General features: G+C 27.4%; 2 protein-coding genes across 9 annotated transcripts; one reads left to right on the forward strand and one right to left on the reverse strand.

Annotated features, from left to right (window-relative positions):
- Positions 1–345: 345 nt before the first annotated feature.
- Positions 346–7,360, reverse strand: TMS1 (serine incorporator TMS1). Of its 6 annotated transcripts, none has more exons than XM_076369603.1 (11): positions 7,146–7,360; positions 5,986–6,150; positions 5,702–5,886; positions 5,423–5,632; positions 5,251–5,335; positions 4,994–5,177; positions 4,649–4,849; positions 4,255–4,293; positions 3,037–3,199; positions 2,777–2,949; positions 346–579 (listed from the first exon to the last, which is right to left on the reverse strand). In XM_076369603.1, the coding sequence occupies exons 1-10, from the start codon at positions 7,170–7,172 to the stop codon at positions 2,811–2,813; spliced, it is 1,398 nt and encodes a 465-aa protein (XP_076225718.1). In that variant the 5' UTR covers positions 7,173–7,360; the 3' UTR covers positions 346–579; positions 2,777–2,810. The 6 variants fall into 6 exon arrangements, with proteins under 6 accessions (XP_076225718.1, XP_076225717.1, XP_031833799.1 ...); XM_076369602.1 differs by having other exon boundaries at positions 2,770–2,949; XM_031977939.2 differs by lacking the exon at positions 346–579 and having other exon boundaries at positions 2,498–2,949; positions 3,037–3,184.
- Positions 7,361–8,234: 874 nt separating this feature from the next.
- Esyt2 (extended synaptotagmin-like protein 2) lies at positions 8,235–19,528 on the forward strand. Of its 3 annotated transcripts, none has more exons than XM_031977935.2 (17): positions 8,235–8,427; positions 9,525–9,948; positions 10,038–10,178; positions 12,424–12,500; positions 12,600–12,666; positions 12,754–12,899; positions 13,318–13,438; positions 13,523–13,693; positions 14,999–15,096; positions 16,655–16,703; positions 17,001–17,090; positions 17,165–17,251; positions 17,319–17,477; positions 17,559–17,711; positions 17,800–17,923; positions 17,983–18,265; positions 18,338–19,528. In XM_031977935.2, the coding sequence occupies exons 2-17, from the start codon at positions 9,616–9,618 to the stop codon at positions 18,663–18,665; spliced, it is 2,427 nt and encodes an 808-aa protein (XP_031833795.1). In that variant the 5' UTR covers positions 8,235–8,427; positions 9,525–9,615; the 3' UTR covers positions 18,666–19,528. The 3 variants fall into 3 exon arrangements, with proteins under 3 accessions (XP_031833795.1, XP_031833796.1, XP_031833797.1); XM_031977936.2 differs by lacking the exon at positions 14,999–15,096 and adding an exon at positions 15,959–16,053; XM_031977937.2 differs by lacking the exon at positions 14,999–15,096 and adding an exon at positions 14,249–14,334 and having other exon boundaries at positions 8,237–8,427.
- Positions 19,529–19,605: the final 77 nt, after the last annotated feature.

Here is a 19,605-nt window from a genome sequence, read left to right on the forward strand (position 1 = left end):
TATGCACTTAATGTGAGAAATACATTGCGTAATTCACACGTTACGTAATAAAGGGTAATAAAAATAGCGTTAATTCAATAAACTGGAAATAAGTAAATCATAAGAAATTACAATTAAAAGTTTCACCTTTATTACATTTTTAGTTCCTTAATATCCTGACTTATCAGAACCGCCACATAACTTTATTTTATCTTACTTACATTACTTTTAACATAATCGAAATCAATACTAATTAAAATACGAACTATATTCGCTATTAACAAAATTTACTTTCAAAATGTGTGTATTTCGTAAAATCACTGATAGAGAGAATAAAAAATGGTTTAAAAAATGTGTCACTTTCAATTTATATACATAATTACTTATTTATTTCTATGAAATTCATAACAACGTTATACATAAGTCAATATATAGTATTATATTATAGTACAAGTAATTAATATACAAACATATGCTTCAATACTTTTATCGGTTTATATAATCATCAAAACATGAGTATTAAATTATTAATAATGATACACCTAATTATACTTACAATATAATTCCTTTATAAGGAATAAAATAAAAGTATTACAAAAACTGAAATTAGAAAAAAAATAATATAAGTCAAACAGAATTAAAAATAATAAAACAGTAATTACAATTAAAAAATAATTTGATACTCAAACTATGTTTATTTTTCTATACTTATTAAAGCTTAAGGTTTTGTTATGTTATCTCGATAAAATAATTTTATCCTTAGGAATATTTTACGTGTACTAGGAATGAAAAGATAAATTGTGGTAGAATGTACAACCATTTATTATATTGATGTAAGCTTATGTTGATTATTCATTAATTATGGCAATATTTGATTTTTATAATTATAACAATTTCCATTAAATACTATGAATAAACAAAATGCTTCTGAAAGACATAATTATGTTTGAAATAATTTGATTCTGCAACATTTTACAGTCTGTCGTTACGTTTATTAAAGTTTTGCAACAAACGGGTATGTTGGAAGCGCCCTTCTCTTCAACTGGTTGCGACTTACAAGGTGAGTGCCAAGATGTGGAAATCGCTTTTCAAGTGTCACTAGGTGCACATTTGTAGCATAAACTTGTATAACATTGCGAAACTCTTTTATAATTAATATGAACTACTTAACGGCCATGTCCATGACATATACGGGAACGGTTTGATAAAGGGTAATACTGGATCTAATTAATTTATTTAAAATTAAGAATATTAATATTAAAATATAAATAATTCTATATAAATTTTCTAGTAAAAAATAATGTTTCGAACATATTCCAAGTACCAGTTGGGATTTGTTATAAAATCTTTCATTTGACCAGACGCTTGTTCATGAAGGAGTCGCTTCAAAACAAGTGTTAGAAAGCAAAGATATTTTTCTTTAGTTAAAACTTTTTAGAATCAACAGATTTGTGACATTGACATTTGCAATTCAGTTTCTTTTTTTAATTATATAGATAAACTGTCAACATTTATCATTGGAACTGAACCAAATAGAAAAACTGAACTAAATATGAAATCTGGAATACTGGAATTTGTACAGAGTATTATTCCAAAAGAGATTTGCATAGCTTGATACTCCCTTTGTTGCTTTATCTTATTTAATTTTATTCAATACTGACAATGCTCTACCCGCCCGATTTTATTTGAAATTTCAGATGTACTGTCACACGATCAGATTAACAGCATGTGTGAGCACTTCAGCAAATAGCACACTAGAGTGAAAAATGCGTGTAAAAATAAGCGTATCTTCTTCCACTCTGACCAATTAGACCTGTGAGTGTCTTCTTCCTATCAACCCACTATCATAACTCAAATCGTCACAAGCCTGCACCACGTTTATTTGCTCGTTTTCATTGAAGTCCTTATTCATTTCTGATTGAAATCGTTTATTATTTGCTTTTAATAACGTCCAGTCTTATTTATAAGATATGTGTATATAAATGTAGAAATCGATAATTCCATAACTATCTTACAACGTTTACAAAACTATGAACAAAAATAGAAGTTTGAAAAATAAAATTAATTAAGCAAGATTATTTCTTCATCATGGATTTCGATTTTCCTTTTTTTTGCAATTAGAGTTCATGTAACTTAAATCAGTAATACGATAGTATCATGTAATACACTTAATGTTATTCAAATGATATAAAATACGAATAAGAGAAAAAAATAACTCTTATTATAATAAATAAAAATTTAGAAGTGAGTAAGCGTTTGGAGATCATAAAAATCACCTTTACTAATCGGGTGGGTTCGAGCTTATTAAACATTTTTTAGCTCCAATTTAATATTTCAGATTAGATAGTCATTAAATAAACTTGGTTGCGTTCATCTACTCCCGTTGGTTGCAGATTCCAACATCTATATATAACGATATCGCGATTTATAACTACGTCCATATTTAAAATCCTCAGTAGTATTGTATAAGTATTTTAAACTGAAAGTATCTATTGTCGTAGGAAACATAAATGAACCATTGCTACGTAATTCTTTTATATTAGCACATATATAATAAAAACAAATACACTGATATTTCTAATTTTCTATATAACTGAACAATTTTACAATCTACCAAAATAGAACACGGTGCCTTTGAGTGGACCATAACTTGCATTTCAATCAATCCAAATCTCTTAAATAAGACATTTTTATGGAAGCTCCAAAATGATAAACTTATGTATTTATGTACCAATTTGAAAAATGTTTTAACCGTTGCTTATCCTATGTCTTATATATTTGAATACCTACTACTTACTGCTCCCGTTTATTTTGCAAATACATTCATGAGTTTATGAAAAATCTCGGTTTGTTAAAATTGCAGGAGCAATTAATGACCAAGTGTAGAGACCCAAACACATCCACGAGGATATTATCTTTACCCACATTGAAGCGTAATTGGAATTCAGAGCAGTCAAAGTCGCGTTTGGTCTATAAAATTATTCAACACATATATTAATTAGTAATTAAAATTATATAATTTTATTTTATAAAATAAGTGTTAATAAAAATACTTACTGATACCAATTGGTCAGTGTCATCATTACATACAATGTGGCAAGAGCAAACACGAAGTGGAAGAAACTCCAATTATATGCTACAGTGTCCTCCTCATTATCCCATACTTTCGCTTCATTTCCATTTTCTGCATCAGGATTGCGACCTTCTACCGGAGTATAATCTGGTTACATTTAGGAAAACGATAAAATAACTTAGAGCTTAATATATACAGTGCAATTACGAATTTAGGAATCTTTCCTGTTAGGATTAATAAAATCATAATAATAATAAATGCATGCATACTCTTAATTATGTAGCATCACATTTTTAAGCAAACAAAGTGAATCATCATATACATTAAATTCGTATGTGCGTAAAAGTGTTTATTATTAACTATTGAATATTTGTATTCCGTAACAGAAATAAAAAGCGAAAAATAAGAAACATGTATTAAGTATTCCAGAAAGTTTGTATCATTTTTATACTTGATGTCTAAATGTTTTATTATTTTTCATCGCTTTTTGCATCGAAAGGTTAACAAAATTTCAAATATATTACCAAAAAGAGTTCATCTTAAAAATATTAGTTTTAAATAAAAGCATGCTAAAAAATTGTTTTTGTAAAGGATTCATCTAATTTTCTGTTATTATAAAATAAATGAATTACGTTTATTGGTAAACAAATAAGCCATGCAAAATTATATAACCAGAAAGCATTTATAAAACCAACATTATGATAAAAAAACAAGTCGTGATGACAGTGATAATAAAATATGCTGTTGCTTCGAAGGTATGCAAACTATACAAACTTCCTGGGCACCTAATAAAATACAATGAAAGAAGGCACACGCTCACTACCATTAATCTATGACGGATGTTCTTTAATTGGTGATAGAATCAAGAAAGTATATTACACAGTAAAATTTTATAAAAATGAGATTCATAACTTCTTTCAAACCTTTTTTATTCACTAATTTCCGAACATCCTGTGCAACTCTTATAATAAAAGTGTATTTTATATTTCTTTTGTATATGTCTAAATAAACTACGGCGATTTATAACTAGTAAATACTATAAAATGAGTCTATGCAATGCTTATAACGAACAAAATTTTCATAAGTATATAAAAATATTACGCCTATAATGTGATACTATACTTTTCAAGAACACAGAATAGGAAATGATTTGAATAAATATACTAAATTTGAATTTTATTTTAAGGTAATGGTGTGCCTACCTTCATTGTCGATAAGACCCTGGTCTCCTGCATTCCTGACTGCATGAAGAAAAAATTTAACAAATTAAATAAAAAATATAATTAGGTGAAATGTAGACACAATTTGTTTTTTAAGCTTCAAAGAATTCATATCAAAATTTTCAGTTTCTTGCACGCTTGATATTTCTGAATATTTTAAAATCAACTCTATTGTATACATATATGCGTATATATTATTTTTCTATTAGTATATGTATGTACAATAATTAATATACATGTCTTTAATTTTAGATTCCTTATCATGTATCAGATGTTATTTTAATGCGGGAAAGATTTTTATAAATTACTGAACATTAAAAAAGTAAGAAATAATAAATCAACATATACTGGTTTAAATAGAATATTTTTTACATACCAGCTCCATTGTCCTTGACCAAAATATTTTCAGACATAGTAATTTTGGACGACTTTGATATAGTACGCAAAGAGCTGTATAATACACAACTGAACCAAATAATTAACCCAATGATGCTTTCTTTGTCAAAAGCAACAAGCTGTTGTGCATGAGCATCGTTACCATAAATTATTTGGAGAAGCCCAGGATTACAGTCATGATCTGTAAACAATAACAAAAATTGTTATCTTAAAAGACTCCATCCAAATTACAATGATTAAATTTAAATGCAAGGAAAACACAGTGTAAAAACTATTGAGGTGTCTAATATAATTACTTCATTACTAATAGAAAACATATATATACCTGGACTGTTTGAAATTCCACTCCACGTTAAGTAAACCACATACAATGTAACAATAGATGATTGAAGAAGTCCTGACCGTGGATGATGTTCTTGTATAGTTGGAAGAGTTGATATAATACTAGCAATTACGCACAAGATTAAGTTAAAGGATATGAAAAACTTATTCAAGGCACAGCTGTCAGCCTGTAATTAAAAATAAATAAAATAATGGTATAGAGTAAACACGATTAAATAATAATATCCATAAAAAACTTACATGAGTGAAATATACGAAGAGTAATACAACTCCAGTGACAGCAATAGCGTAAAAAAGGAATGTTACTCCTAAGAGTGCAGCATACCTGGTATATTAATGTAATTATATAATATAAGTTATTAAAATGTAAACATTGTGTAAGAAATATAGATTTACTATACACTGCACATACCATCCTTTTGATTCAGTCTCATTATAATTACCAACCCATTCATCAGCCCATGAATGAGCAAAATCAACTATAAGAATTAATTGAATAATAATAAAGAGAAAACCACCTATCATTCCAAAATACATCCATGTTGGAGCAAATGATTTTTCAGGAATGAAAAAGGCACCAATTATCCCACCAATAATTAAGAGATATTTAATAGCCCAAAACCTGAAAATATCATTCATATATAACAAATAATTTTTAATAGTTATAGTATCCTATATTATTTTCGCATACCCATTTTGTATAGGCGCCCGAGGATCTTTAGAACTTTGTACTTTAATCATCATAACAGACATCAAGAAAAAGTATAGAGCGATAATGAAACATATTCTATACACTGCCAGATAACCAACAGCAATATCACAATCAACGGTGAATGTTGATGGAACGTAACTTGTGCTATTAGCACAGAATGGTACCTATAAGAAACAAATAAAATTTATGACCAATACGTATAATTCTTCATTACAATTAAATTGAAACTATAAGTTAATTTCATATTATTTTCAAATTATTACCTTTTTAAGTGCATCTTGTAAACCAGGAGTCAATGTAATACAAGCGGCAATAGTTCCAAGCATCAATAGCAATGCATACATAATACGAGTGCTTGTACTGTTTCGACATGATGGACACTGAGAACAGCAAAAACTGCAAGCTGTGCTGCCACAAAGGCAAGCCAGCTTTATAAAAAGAAAAAGCCAATTAATATGTAAAATATATAATGAGAACATTGTTGAATATCTGTTATAAATTATCCAATTGTTTTTTTTAAAATACTTAATGTACCTTAAATAAACTTCTCAATATTGCCTCATTCATAAAATTATCAAACCTCAAATTATCAATTGCAAATATTTATAATAAATATTATATCAAATTATTAATGTTATAATAAAACACTAATTATAGGTCTAAGAAATTTAAACTATGAATTTAATAAATTTACTAAAACCAAAAATCTTGAAGTAATATTGGTATTTTATTTAATGAGTAATATATATACTTTAAAAAAAGCAAAAATGAACTGTATAAAAAACAAAAATGATGATGGAAAATATTTTAATATTAACCATTAAAATATTATCAAATAAATATTTTTTTCATAATTGAAATAAATGAATGCTCAATATGATAAAATTAATGTTTTAGTTATTATGTTTATTATCATCAAAACAAAAAAATATATATTTTGTAAACTAAATATAAACATATATTATATAGATTTCTCACTAGTGAACAAAGTAAATATTAAAAAACTAAGACAAACTTTTATATAATCATATAATAACAATCATTTTATTTGTAAACATAGAGTAAACTTAAACTTATAGAGTAAACTAATTAAATTACATATTCTTATATTTATAGTACATATATAAAACAAAATATGTAAATATGTTTTACTAATGTTATGAAGTATTAGTACAATATATAATATATTAAGATAATTAAAGCTATAATTGAATTTGATGATTCATCTGTCTTCCTTGAAAAGAGGTTTTTTATTGTATAATCTTATTTATTTGTCAAAAACGCAATAGTCTTATTTTTAAATAAAAAAATCATAATCATTTTATCAAATATATTACGTTTTTAAAGGAATATATTGATTCAATGTCTAATTATATTTTCTGAAAATAAGTTTCCGAGTAATGTTAGAATTTAATGTTTTTACCTGTGCCGTGGAACAAACAAGCCCCATTACAATGCTTTTCCTCTATATAATTTATTGAATGATAAGAAGTGATGTGTAATTTGCAATAATATCAATTTCTAAGCACGATCACTTAGATAAAAGAACAAACACTGTGATTCAACACAGCAAATTTTCACAATAACAATGGCGTCTTGACAGACTTTCGTAACCAACTTCACGTTATCAGCTGATATTTTACATCATATCCTGTTCCTTCAAATAAAATATGTATTTGATTTGGCAAATCCTTCTACTATGAATTTGTGATACGTATCATATATGTGTATCTACAATAATATAACAATTATTAAACAATTATATACATGATGATAAGTTAAAATGAGGTCTTAAATTTGTGTCATTGACAAAAACCATAATACAATACAATAGAACATCTAAACTTATATGTTGAACTAATGATATGTATATTATTTTTATTAAATGTAATATTCATCATTAAATACGATAATAAATTATAACGATTATAATTATATTCTTGCTCATACGTGTATAATTAATTCTCTGTATACGACATTTTTAGATTTGTAATCAAATTTAAATCTTTTAAGATTTCTTAATAGAATAATATATAAACCGTATTACATATTTACAAGAATTAAGACAAATTAAAGAAGAATTAGAATAAGATTATTATGCTTTAAAACAACTCCTTTCTATAAATTATTTTCTCTGAAATTCCTATAAAGTGGATCACATAAAGATTATCAGTTAAAAAGATATGTAAAACAATCACAAACATTCTATTTTCTAATAATATAATATTTAAATAATCCAATGTTGATTACAGTATTCGAGAAGTTTTTAACTTGATATATGTTATAAACTTTGAATTTATATTTATTACTATTATTAAAATTAATATTATTTGAATTCATCCTTTAAACTATTATTAGCCATCTCTCATGAATTAATTAAATGTCAACATTTTAGAAAAATTGTTCATTTTAGAAAAATTATGTGGTGGCGTTCGTGTTCTCTCCGAGGAGTGTTAAGTTAGCTACTAGCGCAATTCCATTTTACACAACGCGCACATAATACACTGTAAAAATGTGTGTATATACATATATATATATGTACATGTATATAATCATAGTTATTCACAGTTAGTGACTCACCATGAGAGATGCTAAATTGCAATAATTGATTGGTCTTGAATAATAAGAACGTTTTCACATTTTATTATGCTTATAGTCACAGTTTCATAAAGTTATTAACATTATATTTGCAACTGAAAGCTAATGTAAGCATCTTCTTTAATACAAAATGTATATCAATTTTCTATGCAACTAATACACAATGCTTGTGCACTATTTAAAATCTGCATGGTTTTATTACGTATATTTCTTTAAAATATCAATCTGAAAATACTATTATATACATAACTAAATATGGTTAAAGCGTTTAATGAAAAATGAAATTAACTACTGTACAGTGTCATAAACGCAATATTATAAGTTCTTATATAATTTGTAAAAAATATATTATAATAAATAACTTTTATTTATATAGTTTAAAATATCTCATTCATGAAAAGGTGATGATTAATTTTTTTGGAAACTTCTTATTGGTTTAAATATTAAATTTCTAGTTAAATCAATAAGTAGATGGATATGTTTATATAAATATAGATTTTTATAGACTAATTTATAGTAATAAGTATCAAATAGAAATTTGGTTATCCTATTAAGGATTCTACAATGATTTTCTATTTCAAAATCTGTAATTTATTAATGTACATTAATGGAATCAAAATTTAACATTAACTATTTTTAGGAATAATAATTTACATATTAGATTTTATTTAGGTCTAGTCTTACATTTAGTTTTGTTTTCAGGTCTAGAATATCTTTATCTTTTGTACATATACTTATTTTATTAACTACTATAATATCTTAAAGGATAATTATATACTTCAGTAGTAACAAAAATGAAAAACCTAATTTCATAAAAATAATAAGATTTGTTATCTTTTAAGTGGTTATGCATATTTCAAACTGTATGTATTTATCTTATCAGTGCTAAGACATTTGATATTCCATCTACAACTCTAAACATCTGATATCAGAAGTGATAATCAATATAGGAACATTAAATTTTTCATGAATCATAATGTCTGAAATATAATTATTTTTAGTAATTACTACTTTAATTTTTACTTTACATCTTTATTTGTCACTCTATACATATTATTTAATTCATTGCAACAAAAAATGCAAAAATAATATTCAAATAATATAAGTTACGTAGTATATTTATTTTGGTTTTTCCTTTAAAATTTCATGTTAAAATGAACTAAATATACTTATTTATAAACTAATATTTAACTCTCTTTTACAGAATAAACCCAAGTAAATAGATCCTTCACAAGTTAAAAATATAAGTTTTAATAAATATTGATAAACTGAAGATTAATTGTTATTTATTATAAATGGAGGGAAATTGTGAAAACAATGAAGTTTCTAAGTCAAACCCATGGCCATATATGAATGTGGGTTCACTAACTATATCATTTCTTACCAAATTGGCAACTGCTGGTATCATTTGGGGATGCGGATATTTAAATTTAAGTATAGCATGGTTGATTGCACCCATTGCTTTAGCAGCATGGAAGACGGAACGAAGGAAAGACAATGAATTAAAAGCAATTACTGCAAAAGCAAGCGTAATGGCCAAAGAGAAAGAATTGATAATGAGTCGATTAGATGAATTGCCGTCATGGGTTTATTTTCCTGACTTTGACAGAGCTGAATGGCTAAATAAAGTATGTTAACTTTCATTAGTTATACTCAAATGCATTATTCTAAAACTTTACATTCATATTAATTACAATTATTTTCTTTCTAATTTAAGGTTCTTTACAAAGTTTGGCCAAATATAAACCATTTTGCTCGAGAATTATGCAAACAAAGTATAGAACCTGCTATTGTTGAGAAATTAACAGAGTACAAAATAAAAGGATTTCAATTTGATAGATTAGTTCTGGGTCGTATTGTGAGTGAATTTTAATATTTAATTTTAAATGTTTTTTATATGCAAGGTGTTTTGAATGTACATTAAAATATTTATATATGCATAAGGTATTTAGGTAAAAGAATATTTTATGACCTTATAAATTGTCTTTCTATATTTTGTTGTAATAAAGCCTTTGAATTAAAATCTTTATATAACATATACATTCTGTGAAACATTTGTATGAAAAAAAATCATAATTGAAGTTGTTATAATAATCAGCTCTTCTTTAACATTTAATTCTTTCGGTATTTCACTTTCTTCTTGAATAGCTGTTATATCAGAGTTACTCATTTGAATGTATTTGTGTTTTTGATATACAGGGTGGGGCAATAACTATTAGCACCTCAGATATCTTCGAAATTATAAGTTTCACAGAAATATTTGCTGAAATAAAATTGCAATTGATAATAGTTTTCTTGCAGGTAGTGGTACTTCGTACATTTGAAGGTCACCTCCATTGTTTTAAATGGATCAGTATGTTTTTGCTTCCGTATCATGATAGAGGATCTTAAAACAAGATCAACAACCTATTACATAAGATCATTGAAGGTCATAGAAAGTAGAGAAAGGCATAATGTTTACCGTTTACTTCACTGAGAATAAACACTGCTTGAAGGACACTTTAATAAGTTTGCAGGATAAGATAAACATGATAAGATTAGTATCGATAATTCGGTAAATTCGGCATGATGTATCCGTTTGAAGAGCAAGTCGATATGCTTCTTATTTATGGTGAATGCCAACAAAATTCTGTAAGGGCGAAAAACTTGTATGCTGAACGATATCCGCATCGGTCTCAGCCGATGTTTGATGTTTGATGTTTTGCGTCAAACATTTAAAAATGTGTGTAATAAACTTAGGTAAATCAGTAGTTTAAGTGTTTGTAAAAGTGAACGCCAGAAACGAGTAATTAACGAAGAATTGGAAATCGGTGTGCTCGCAAGTGTGTCTAGAAATCCTCATATTAGTTCGCGAAAAATTGAACGCGAATCTGGCATTAGTAGGAGGAGCGTACTTCGCATTTTACAAATTTCATCCGTACCATGTTAGTCTTCACCAAGAATTGCATGGGAACGACTTCATGAATCGCGTTGAGTTTTGTCGATGGGCTAAACGTCAGATTCAAAACAATGAGTTTTTTCTTAGTACCGTTTTATTTACTGATGAAGTAACATTCACAAATCACAGGAATGTTAATTTGCATAACATGCATTTATGGGCAGCGGAAAATCCACATTGGCTGTGACAGGTTGAATATCAAAAACAATGGTCTTTGAATGTATGGTGCAGTATCATAGGTGATAAAATTATTGGTCCTTATTTTATCAATGGAAATTTAAATGGCAACATCTATGCTAATTTTATTAAGGATACACTGGGTCTTTTGCTAGAAGAATTACCTTTACTTATACGACAAATCATGTGGTATCAACATGATGGATGTCCAGCACATTATTCATTGATTGCGCGAAGGTAACTCGATGAAAAATTTCGAAATCGTTGGGTTGGACGCAACGGTCCAATATCGTAGCCAGTTCGTTCACCAGACTTAACACCTCTAGATTTCTTTCTGTGGGGAACACTGAAAGACAAAGTGTACAAAGAAGTACCAATTACACCTTACGACATGCAACAGCGAATTATTGCATCCTGTGCGTCAATAAGTTCTGACGCTGTAAGACTTGCAAGTCAGTCAATCGTAAAAAGAATCCAATGTTGCATTGATAGTGGTGGTGATCATTTCGAACACCTACTATAAACGTATGTTTCATTTACTACCAAAACCGTAAGTATTATCGCCTTTCTTTACTTTTTATGACCTTCAACGACTTTATGTAATAGGTCGTTGAACTCGTTTTAAGATCCTCTATCATGATACGGAAGCAAAAACATACCGATCTATTTAAAAAAATGGAGGTGGCCTTCAAATGTACGAAGTACCTCCACCTGCAAAAAAACTGTTATCGCCACCGGATGGCCCTCTTTATACTGTGCAATTTTATTTCAGCAAATATTTCTGTGAAACTTATAATTTCGAAGATATCTGAGGTGCTAATAGTTATTGCCCCTGTACATGAGTTACCCTATTTTACTGTTAATATTAAAACAATGATATTTTTAAACGTATTATTATATAAACTTATAAATATTTTAATATATATTACAAGTTTCTTGTACAATGATCATGTTGAGCAGTATGATCAATTACTATATCGTCTTATAGCCTTTGAAAATTTATGGAATCAAAGCTTATGATAAAAACACTTCAAGGAATGAAGTTATAATGGATGCTGATATTATGTATGTATTATTCAAGCTAATGATATCCTTCATATTATTTTATTAATTCAATAATTACTCATATTGTTGGTTTAATTACTTGAGTAATCAATTCTATAGGTATGCTGGGGATTGTGATATTACTTTTTCTGTTGGAAATATAAAAGGCGGTATTAAAGATTTTCAGGTACAGAGTTATAAGTATACATGTTATATGTATTTAGTATCATTTAGTAGTCATAAATGGACTAACATAATTTATATTAATTTGTAGATTCGTGGAATGATGAGAATAGTTATGAAACCACTGATACCAATTATGCCTATAATTGGAGGTGTACAAGCATTTTTCTTAAATCCTCCAGCTATTAATTTTAATTTAGTAGGAGTAGCGGATGTCCTTGATTTACCTGGATTTAAGTAAGAAAATTATTTGATTGGCTAATTGTATTCACTCGAAATATATTTGTTATTTTATAGAACCGGAAAATATTAAAGATAAGTGATTTTATGCTTCTAAAGTTCATGTAATATTGTAGTAATAGTTTTGTTATTGACGGAATATGGAGTATGCTTATCGAATTTATAAAACTCTATAATTTATACTTTTTCCTTTTCTCTAAAATATCAGAAGTACTTCACAGACTTGGTGATTATATTAAAGTTCATGAAAAATAAGTAGAAACTAGAGGAAGGAATTTTATTTTATCAAAGCTTTGTTCTTTAATAGATTAAATGCACATAAAAGTTTGATAGGTATATGTGATATTGAATAAGATTTAGCTAATACGTTTTATTTTTAGATAAAAATATAATGAATAATATGTTTTATTTGTAGCGATATATTAAGAAAAACAATAGTAGAACAAATTGCAGCCTTTGTGGTATTGCCAAATAAAATTGTTATACCTTTAAGTGAATCAGTACCTGTTGAAACATTGAAAATGCCTGAACCAGAAGTGAGTTTTATTTATTATAATTTATTAGTAAATATTATAGTATGATAGTTACTACTTAAAACTATTTATTATGCTGTTTTGTAGGGAGTTCTAAGAATACATGTAGTAGAAGCAAAGCATCTTATGAAAAAGGATATTGGAGTATTGGGTAAGGGAAAATCGGATCCATATGCAATTATAAATGTAGGAGCACAAGAATTCCGAACAAAAACTATAGACAACACTGTGAACCCAAAGTGGGATTTTTGGTGTGAGGTATGCATGATATTTTATCACAACAAATTGGATATTAATAATTATTGCATGTGCTTTGCTATAATTTTTTACTCTAAGTCCATTAAAATTTCAAGTACCACGTCTTTTATATATGGTAAGAAATATTAACCACACGAATAAAGCACATAATATAGTAGAGAGAATAGAATAAACTATAGAATATTTTCAGGTTTAAATTAAATTTTTTTATTTGTTGATTTAATCACTATACACGATATAATTATAAATGTTGCTTTTATATTTTTTTCTGGTTTTCTTATATAAAAAAAATGTTCATTGTCCTGGTTTAGTTGCAACATGTTACTGATCTAACACTTATTCTGACTATGATTTACCGAAGATTACTTTTTCCGGTGAATCAGCGAAGTGTAATCTTGTCTATAATTACATAAATTATTGCTTTACTTACCACAGTGCAATATAGATATTAGTTCACATATAGATCAGGAACATCTTAAATCGTGTTAATGTATTTAATTTCATATTTTGGTATGTATGTGTGTATGTGATGTGCGATGTGTTATGTGGGATTAGTGTGCCGTGACATCGGCCATCGCTCAGCAGATTACTGTGCTGCTGTGGGACTATGATGATACCAAGGGCGATGAAAGTCTTGGAAGGTATGAACATTGAAATCTTTAATTTTTTTATATTGTATATAGAACGTAAAATTCTTGCAAAATATTTAAACTGCCGTTTTATTACATATTACATTATGTTTTAATAAAATATATGAAAATAATTTAATAAAGCAATAATATAATATAAAAAAAATTGAAAATACAAAAGAGCAATATAAATATTTTTAGAATTTGACATGTCATTTTATATACCATTTAATGATCATTCACATGTTTTCGCAGTATATTTTAATTGATATCAGCATTATTGAAGCAATCACTGTTATTTGTAATATATGAGCATGTTAATGTTGCTTTGGTTTACACGGATATTGTTCATAATATTGGGTTTATGGATGTTGTTTGTATGTGTCACTTCACTGCGTGATCAATTTAATGCTTCATCATAAGATTTTTAACAGTTGATTAGGATTTAGATTTATTTATTTAATAGTGGATTTATCTTTTATCTCTTAGTACAGTAATTTTTAATTTAATTATATTCATAGTCATTCTATGTGGCACATATGTATGGAGTAATAATTATAATTTTATATTCACAATAATAATAAAATTATAATTATTTTTACTAGTCGAATGAAAGATTTATAAAGTATTATTTTTATCTTTTATACTCTATATACATACTAATATTGGCACACAGGCTGTGATCTGCTCATGTATAATGCAGAAGGCTATGGTGTTTCTGTGGGATAGGGATGCAAGCATCCCATGTGTTCAGTATGATGACTTCCTTGGCAGGTAGTTGATGCATTTACAAAAAATTGTAACATAATGATTAATATTTAACAATTATAAATAATAATTTACTAATTTCTGCACGTCTGTATTATGGTTATAAATCTTTCTCATAACATTAATATAATTTTCAATAATTTGTGTTTTTTATATTAACTTTTAACAAAATACTATTTCATTATATATGTACATATAAATGTGCCATATGTTTAAATGTAATCCGTTTATTTATTATATTGTTTTAGTGGTAAATATAAATATAGTTGTATATAGATATATTTTATTATTGGTTTTTTATTATACACATTACGGTGGTTCTTCAATCGTAATATTTGACAACAAAGTAATATTTACAAAATTGTAAAATGATTTTGTGTACATAAAAATCGAATACATTTGATTATTGAATCAGAATCAATGTATAAAAATTTGGGTAATTTCATATCAAAATCATAATATCATTTTATTATTATAAAATGAACAATATATTTTTTGTTTACAAAATTAAAATTTCCCAAGTGTATAATAATATGTTTATTACTGCGCTTGTTTTTTTATTAACTCTGAAATTGTGCAGCTAATAATTATCTCTTTAAGATTTATAGTCTTGAAAATTGTACTAAAACGTTAAAAATTCAAAAATAAGAACCTCCCAGATGTAGTAGACTTGTTAATATTAGTTTACTTCATATATTTTTATTTTTTACAATTTAATCCTAGCTATCGAGTCTTTAATTGATTTGTTAATATGTTTTAACTTAATAATTTTGAAACTTTAGTTTTAGTTGTGTTTTTGAAATTTATGAGAGTGATTAGGTGACTGTAGTTCATAAATAAGAAACTAAACTAGATTGTATGATGACAGTTTATAGTGGATAAGAGCTTGGGAGCCTATTACAACACTGTGGTTGCCCATCTCTTTGACAAAGACAACGCTGGTCAAGATGATCCACTTGGCAGGTATTGCTACTTGCAGCAAGCACATTTTTCCAGGAGTAGAAAGCATTTGAGAATTTTTATATAGTTAGTTTAGAAGAACTTCCTTGATTTCTGTAAATTGAATGCCTGAAAATCTGAAGTATTTTGGAAACTGTAATTGTAATCTTATAACGGTGCATGTTATTGAAAGGTGTTTGCAGAACACAGTGAAGCTATACAGTAAAAATTTCATGGAGATGTGCCCTTTACAGATATAGTGAAATGAAAATTCATTGTCACCACATTGCTCTTCTCATTTTATTAATTATATATTCAAAGAAAAAGAACACTTTCTTAATGAAGTTAAATATTTCTTTAGAGTGCTGCTTATATGACTATGAATGTATGTAATATAAAATATTTATTGTTTATTTGAAACATGAATAGCATGAAAATTGTAAAAAATTGCTTTGTTAAATGGATACTTCATAATTGCATGAAGCATGTCAAACAGTCAGCATATTGATCATCACTTGCATATTCATCGTAATAACATAAACATTAGTAGATTATAATCATATTATAAGTAAAATAAATTTCGTTCTTATTAAAAATATTATTCTTTTGTATAATAATAATTCAGAGCTAGTATCGAAGTTAGTCGAGTAAAGAAGAAGGGAAATATTGACACAGTAAGTATGAAGTATAATATTAGGTTGTTCCATAAGTTTGTGCTGTTTATTTTTCTACCACATAAAATAATATTTTATTAAATATAAAATTCTTATAACATCATGACCTGTTGCTTTCGAATTCTTCTACTGACTAAACTGAAGCATAAAGGTTTAGTGAGCCAGGTTCTTGTATCACTCTTGTGATTATGAACCGTAACGTGAGGAGTATAAACACCACGGTACTAACTTATGGGACGACCTAATACTCATATTGCAGAATAAATTGCAAGTGATAATAAAAAATAATTATTGCAGTGGGTCTCATTAGAGCAAGCAAAACATGGTATGGTTCATCTACGATTAACATGGTTCCAATTTTCAAAAAATGTTGCTGATTTACAAGCTGTATGTATTTTTAAAAGGACAGATTAGTTAAAACCTTCAAAAGTTGTTACTGTATAATCTTTTTATATATGTAGGCTTTGATGGAAACTCAAGAACTTCGAATAACATCTATGAGTACAGCTCTTCTCGTTCTTTACATTGATTCAGCAAGAAATTTGCCAGTAAGCATAAACGTGATAAATTTAGGATAAAATAAGTTTTAAATTAATTCGCTTTGATTAATTTCAGTGTGTTCGAGGAAATAAACAACCGGATGTTTATCTTGAAGCAAGTGTTGGTGGAAACACGAAAAGAACAGCTACAATGTTACGATCTTGTGATCCAGTATGGGAACAGGGTTTCACATTTTTAGTTAGCAATCCAGAAACTGGTATTTTACACCTAAAGGTTATATATTTTACAAGAAGTTAAATTTATTATATCTTTATTATTGTAATCCTTTTTTGACTTATTTATACTGATTTTTAGATTACAGATGAAAAGACTACTCTTGTTGTAGGAGAAATGAATTACAATATCTCTTTACTTTTAAAACAGAATAATCTTGAAATTACACAACAGCCCTATGACCTACAAATGGCCGAGGCTGATAGCAAAATAATATTGTCTATGTCTTTAAATGTATGCATCTTGTTTTAAGTATATATAAATGTTAGTAAATAGAATTAGATAAAAAAATATTATCATTGTCTGTATTTTTTACATATAGATTTTAAAATATGAAGAACCTGAACCTACATCAGAAGAGGACGATGACGATCATGATATTAATCAGCTAAAGAAAAGAATTGACCGTCAAGAATCGAATATTAGTAATACGCTATCATCTAGTCGTAAGTAGTCTCTCTTCATTTATTTATCTTTAAATACTACATAATATCCACTTTTTCAGTTCCCCCTAGTCCGTTGAAAAAACAACCATCGAAAGAGTCGATTAATAGTTTAACACGTAGTACTGAATCAGGTGGAGCAATTGTACCTGAAGAAACAGTTGCACCAAACGAAGAATTAATTGTTACTAATACTGTTTCATCTCTTAATGAAAGTCCTCAGCTACTTCATAGAAATTTAAGTGTAACATCATCGTCAGGCGAAGCTAAATTGGGACGAATACAATTGTCCTTACGTTATAGTGTTCAAAGGCAAAAGCTTATAATTGTAGTACATAAAATAGCGTACGTAAATTATGCATACAGGAACTTGCGAGTTTTATAAATTGTAAATTGAATCATTTGTTTCTGTTACAGTAACTTACCTCTCCCGCATAATGATCCATACAATATACCAGACCCGTATGTAAAACTCTACCTCTTACCAGATCGTTATAAGGAAACGAAACGTAAAACAGCGGTAATGAAAGACAATTGCAATCCAATTTTTGACGAACAATTTGAGTATGTTGTTTCTCAAGGTGATTTAAATTCTCGTACATTGGAAATATCAGTATGCACTCAAAAAGGCTGGTTATCTGCTGGAAGTAAAGTAATGGGTCAAGTACATTTAAATTTGAGTGAAATTGATCTTACAAAATCTTCTACAAGCTGGTACGATTTGCAACCAGAGACTAAAGACTAGAAATTGAAGAAAAGCAAGTGGAGATTCGCACAGTTGTTCATGTGTTTCTGAAAACCGACTGTCGTTGAATTTTCACAATGCAATCTCTAAAGCTCTGAAACGTCTGAAGCTCAAGTGAAGTGATCAAACAAAGAAACGAAAATTATAAAATATTTGCTACTTTAAGCTTTACAAAATGTATGAAAGTAACAGCAGTTACATTTATTTGTTTATACTTCGACCGTCCACTGACGCTAAAAATTTTATTTCTGTAGATGCCTTATACATCGTTTAACGTATTGTTTACATTATTTAAGCTTATAGAATATTTTTAACGATAGTAAGTGCCATCAAAATGGTCTATTCTTACAAAGTATTCACGTGATCTGCATAGAAATATTTATATGCATAATATTACTACCATACACATAATAATTCATTAGATAATTGCAAAACACGCAATTTCATATTTTATATGAAAATTTAATAGTTGGATTATTATGTTCATTTACGCTTACATTTACAAACGCTGGATGTTTGATTTTGCTTTTGCTACGCTTAATTGTTCCTTTGTTTTATGTATTACTAACTATATAGATGACGCATTTATCTATGTTAAAAGATATATTAATAATTTTATGATCTGCACATTATATTATTAACTAAGAAATATAACGATTAAAAGTACTGTTCAATATTTATAGTTAATATAAACAGTTGAATCAAATTAACATATACATGTTATATTTATACGAGAGTTTTTGCTATATTGTATATTAATATATATTATATAAATTTATGTTTTTTTTATACTGGTGAAAAATGATACCAGTATAATGTTACAAGTTATTGACGAAGATAATAAATAAATATACAGTTTCAAATGACTATTGTTTCTGTTCCCTATATTAACTCCATGAAACTATCTCCAAGGAAACATAGTAAGCAGTAAATAGAAATA

Source organism: Nomia melanderi, chromosome 8 (assembly GCF_051020985.1).
Source record: "Nomia melanderi isolate GNS246 chromosome 8, iyNomMela1, whole genome shotgun sequence".
Taxonomy (NCBI): Eukaryota; Metazoa; Arthropoda; class Insecta; order Hymenoptera; family Halictidae; genus Nomia; species Nomia melanderi.

What these genes read in the sequence shown, in the direction of transcription:
- TMS1 (XM_076369603.1), bottom strand. Translation starts at nt 7,172, where the DNA reads ATGGGGCTTGTTTGTTCCACGGCACAG. An exon ending in GAGACTGAATCAAAAGGATG is followed by an intron (nt 5,336 to 5,422) that starts GTATGTGCAGTG and finishes TTAATATACCAG; the next exon opens with GTATGCTGCACTCTTAGGAG. An exon ending in GGTCAAGGACAATGGAGCTG is followed by an intron (nt 4,294 to 4,648) that starts GTATGTAAAAAA and finishes TTCTTCATGCAG; the next exon opens with TCAGGAATGCAGGAGACCAG.
- Esyt2 (XM_031977935.2), top strand. Translation starts at nt 9,616, where the DNA reads ATGGAGGGAAATTGTGAAAACAATGAAGTTTCTAAGTCAAACCCATGG. An exon ending in AGTGGGATTTTTGGTGTGAG is followed by an intron (nt 13,694 to 14,998) that starts GTATGCATGATA and finishes ATTGGCACACAG; the next exon opens with GCTGTGATCTGCTCATGTAT. An exon ending in ATTCAGCAAGAAATTTGCCA is followed by an intron (nt 17,252 to 17,318) that starts GTAAGCATAAAC and finishes GATTAATTTCAG; the next exon opens with TGTGTTCGAGGAAATAAACA.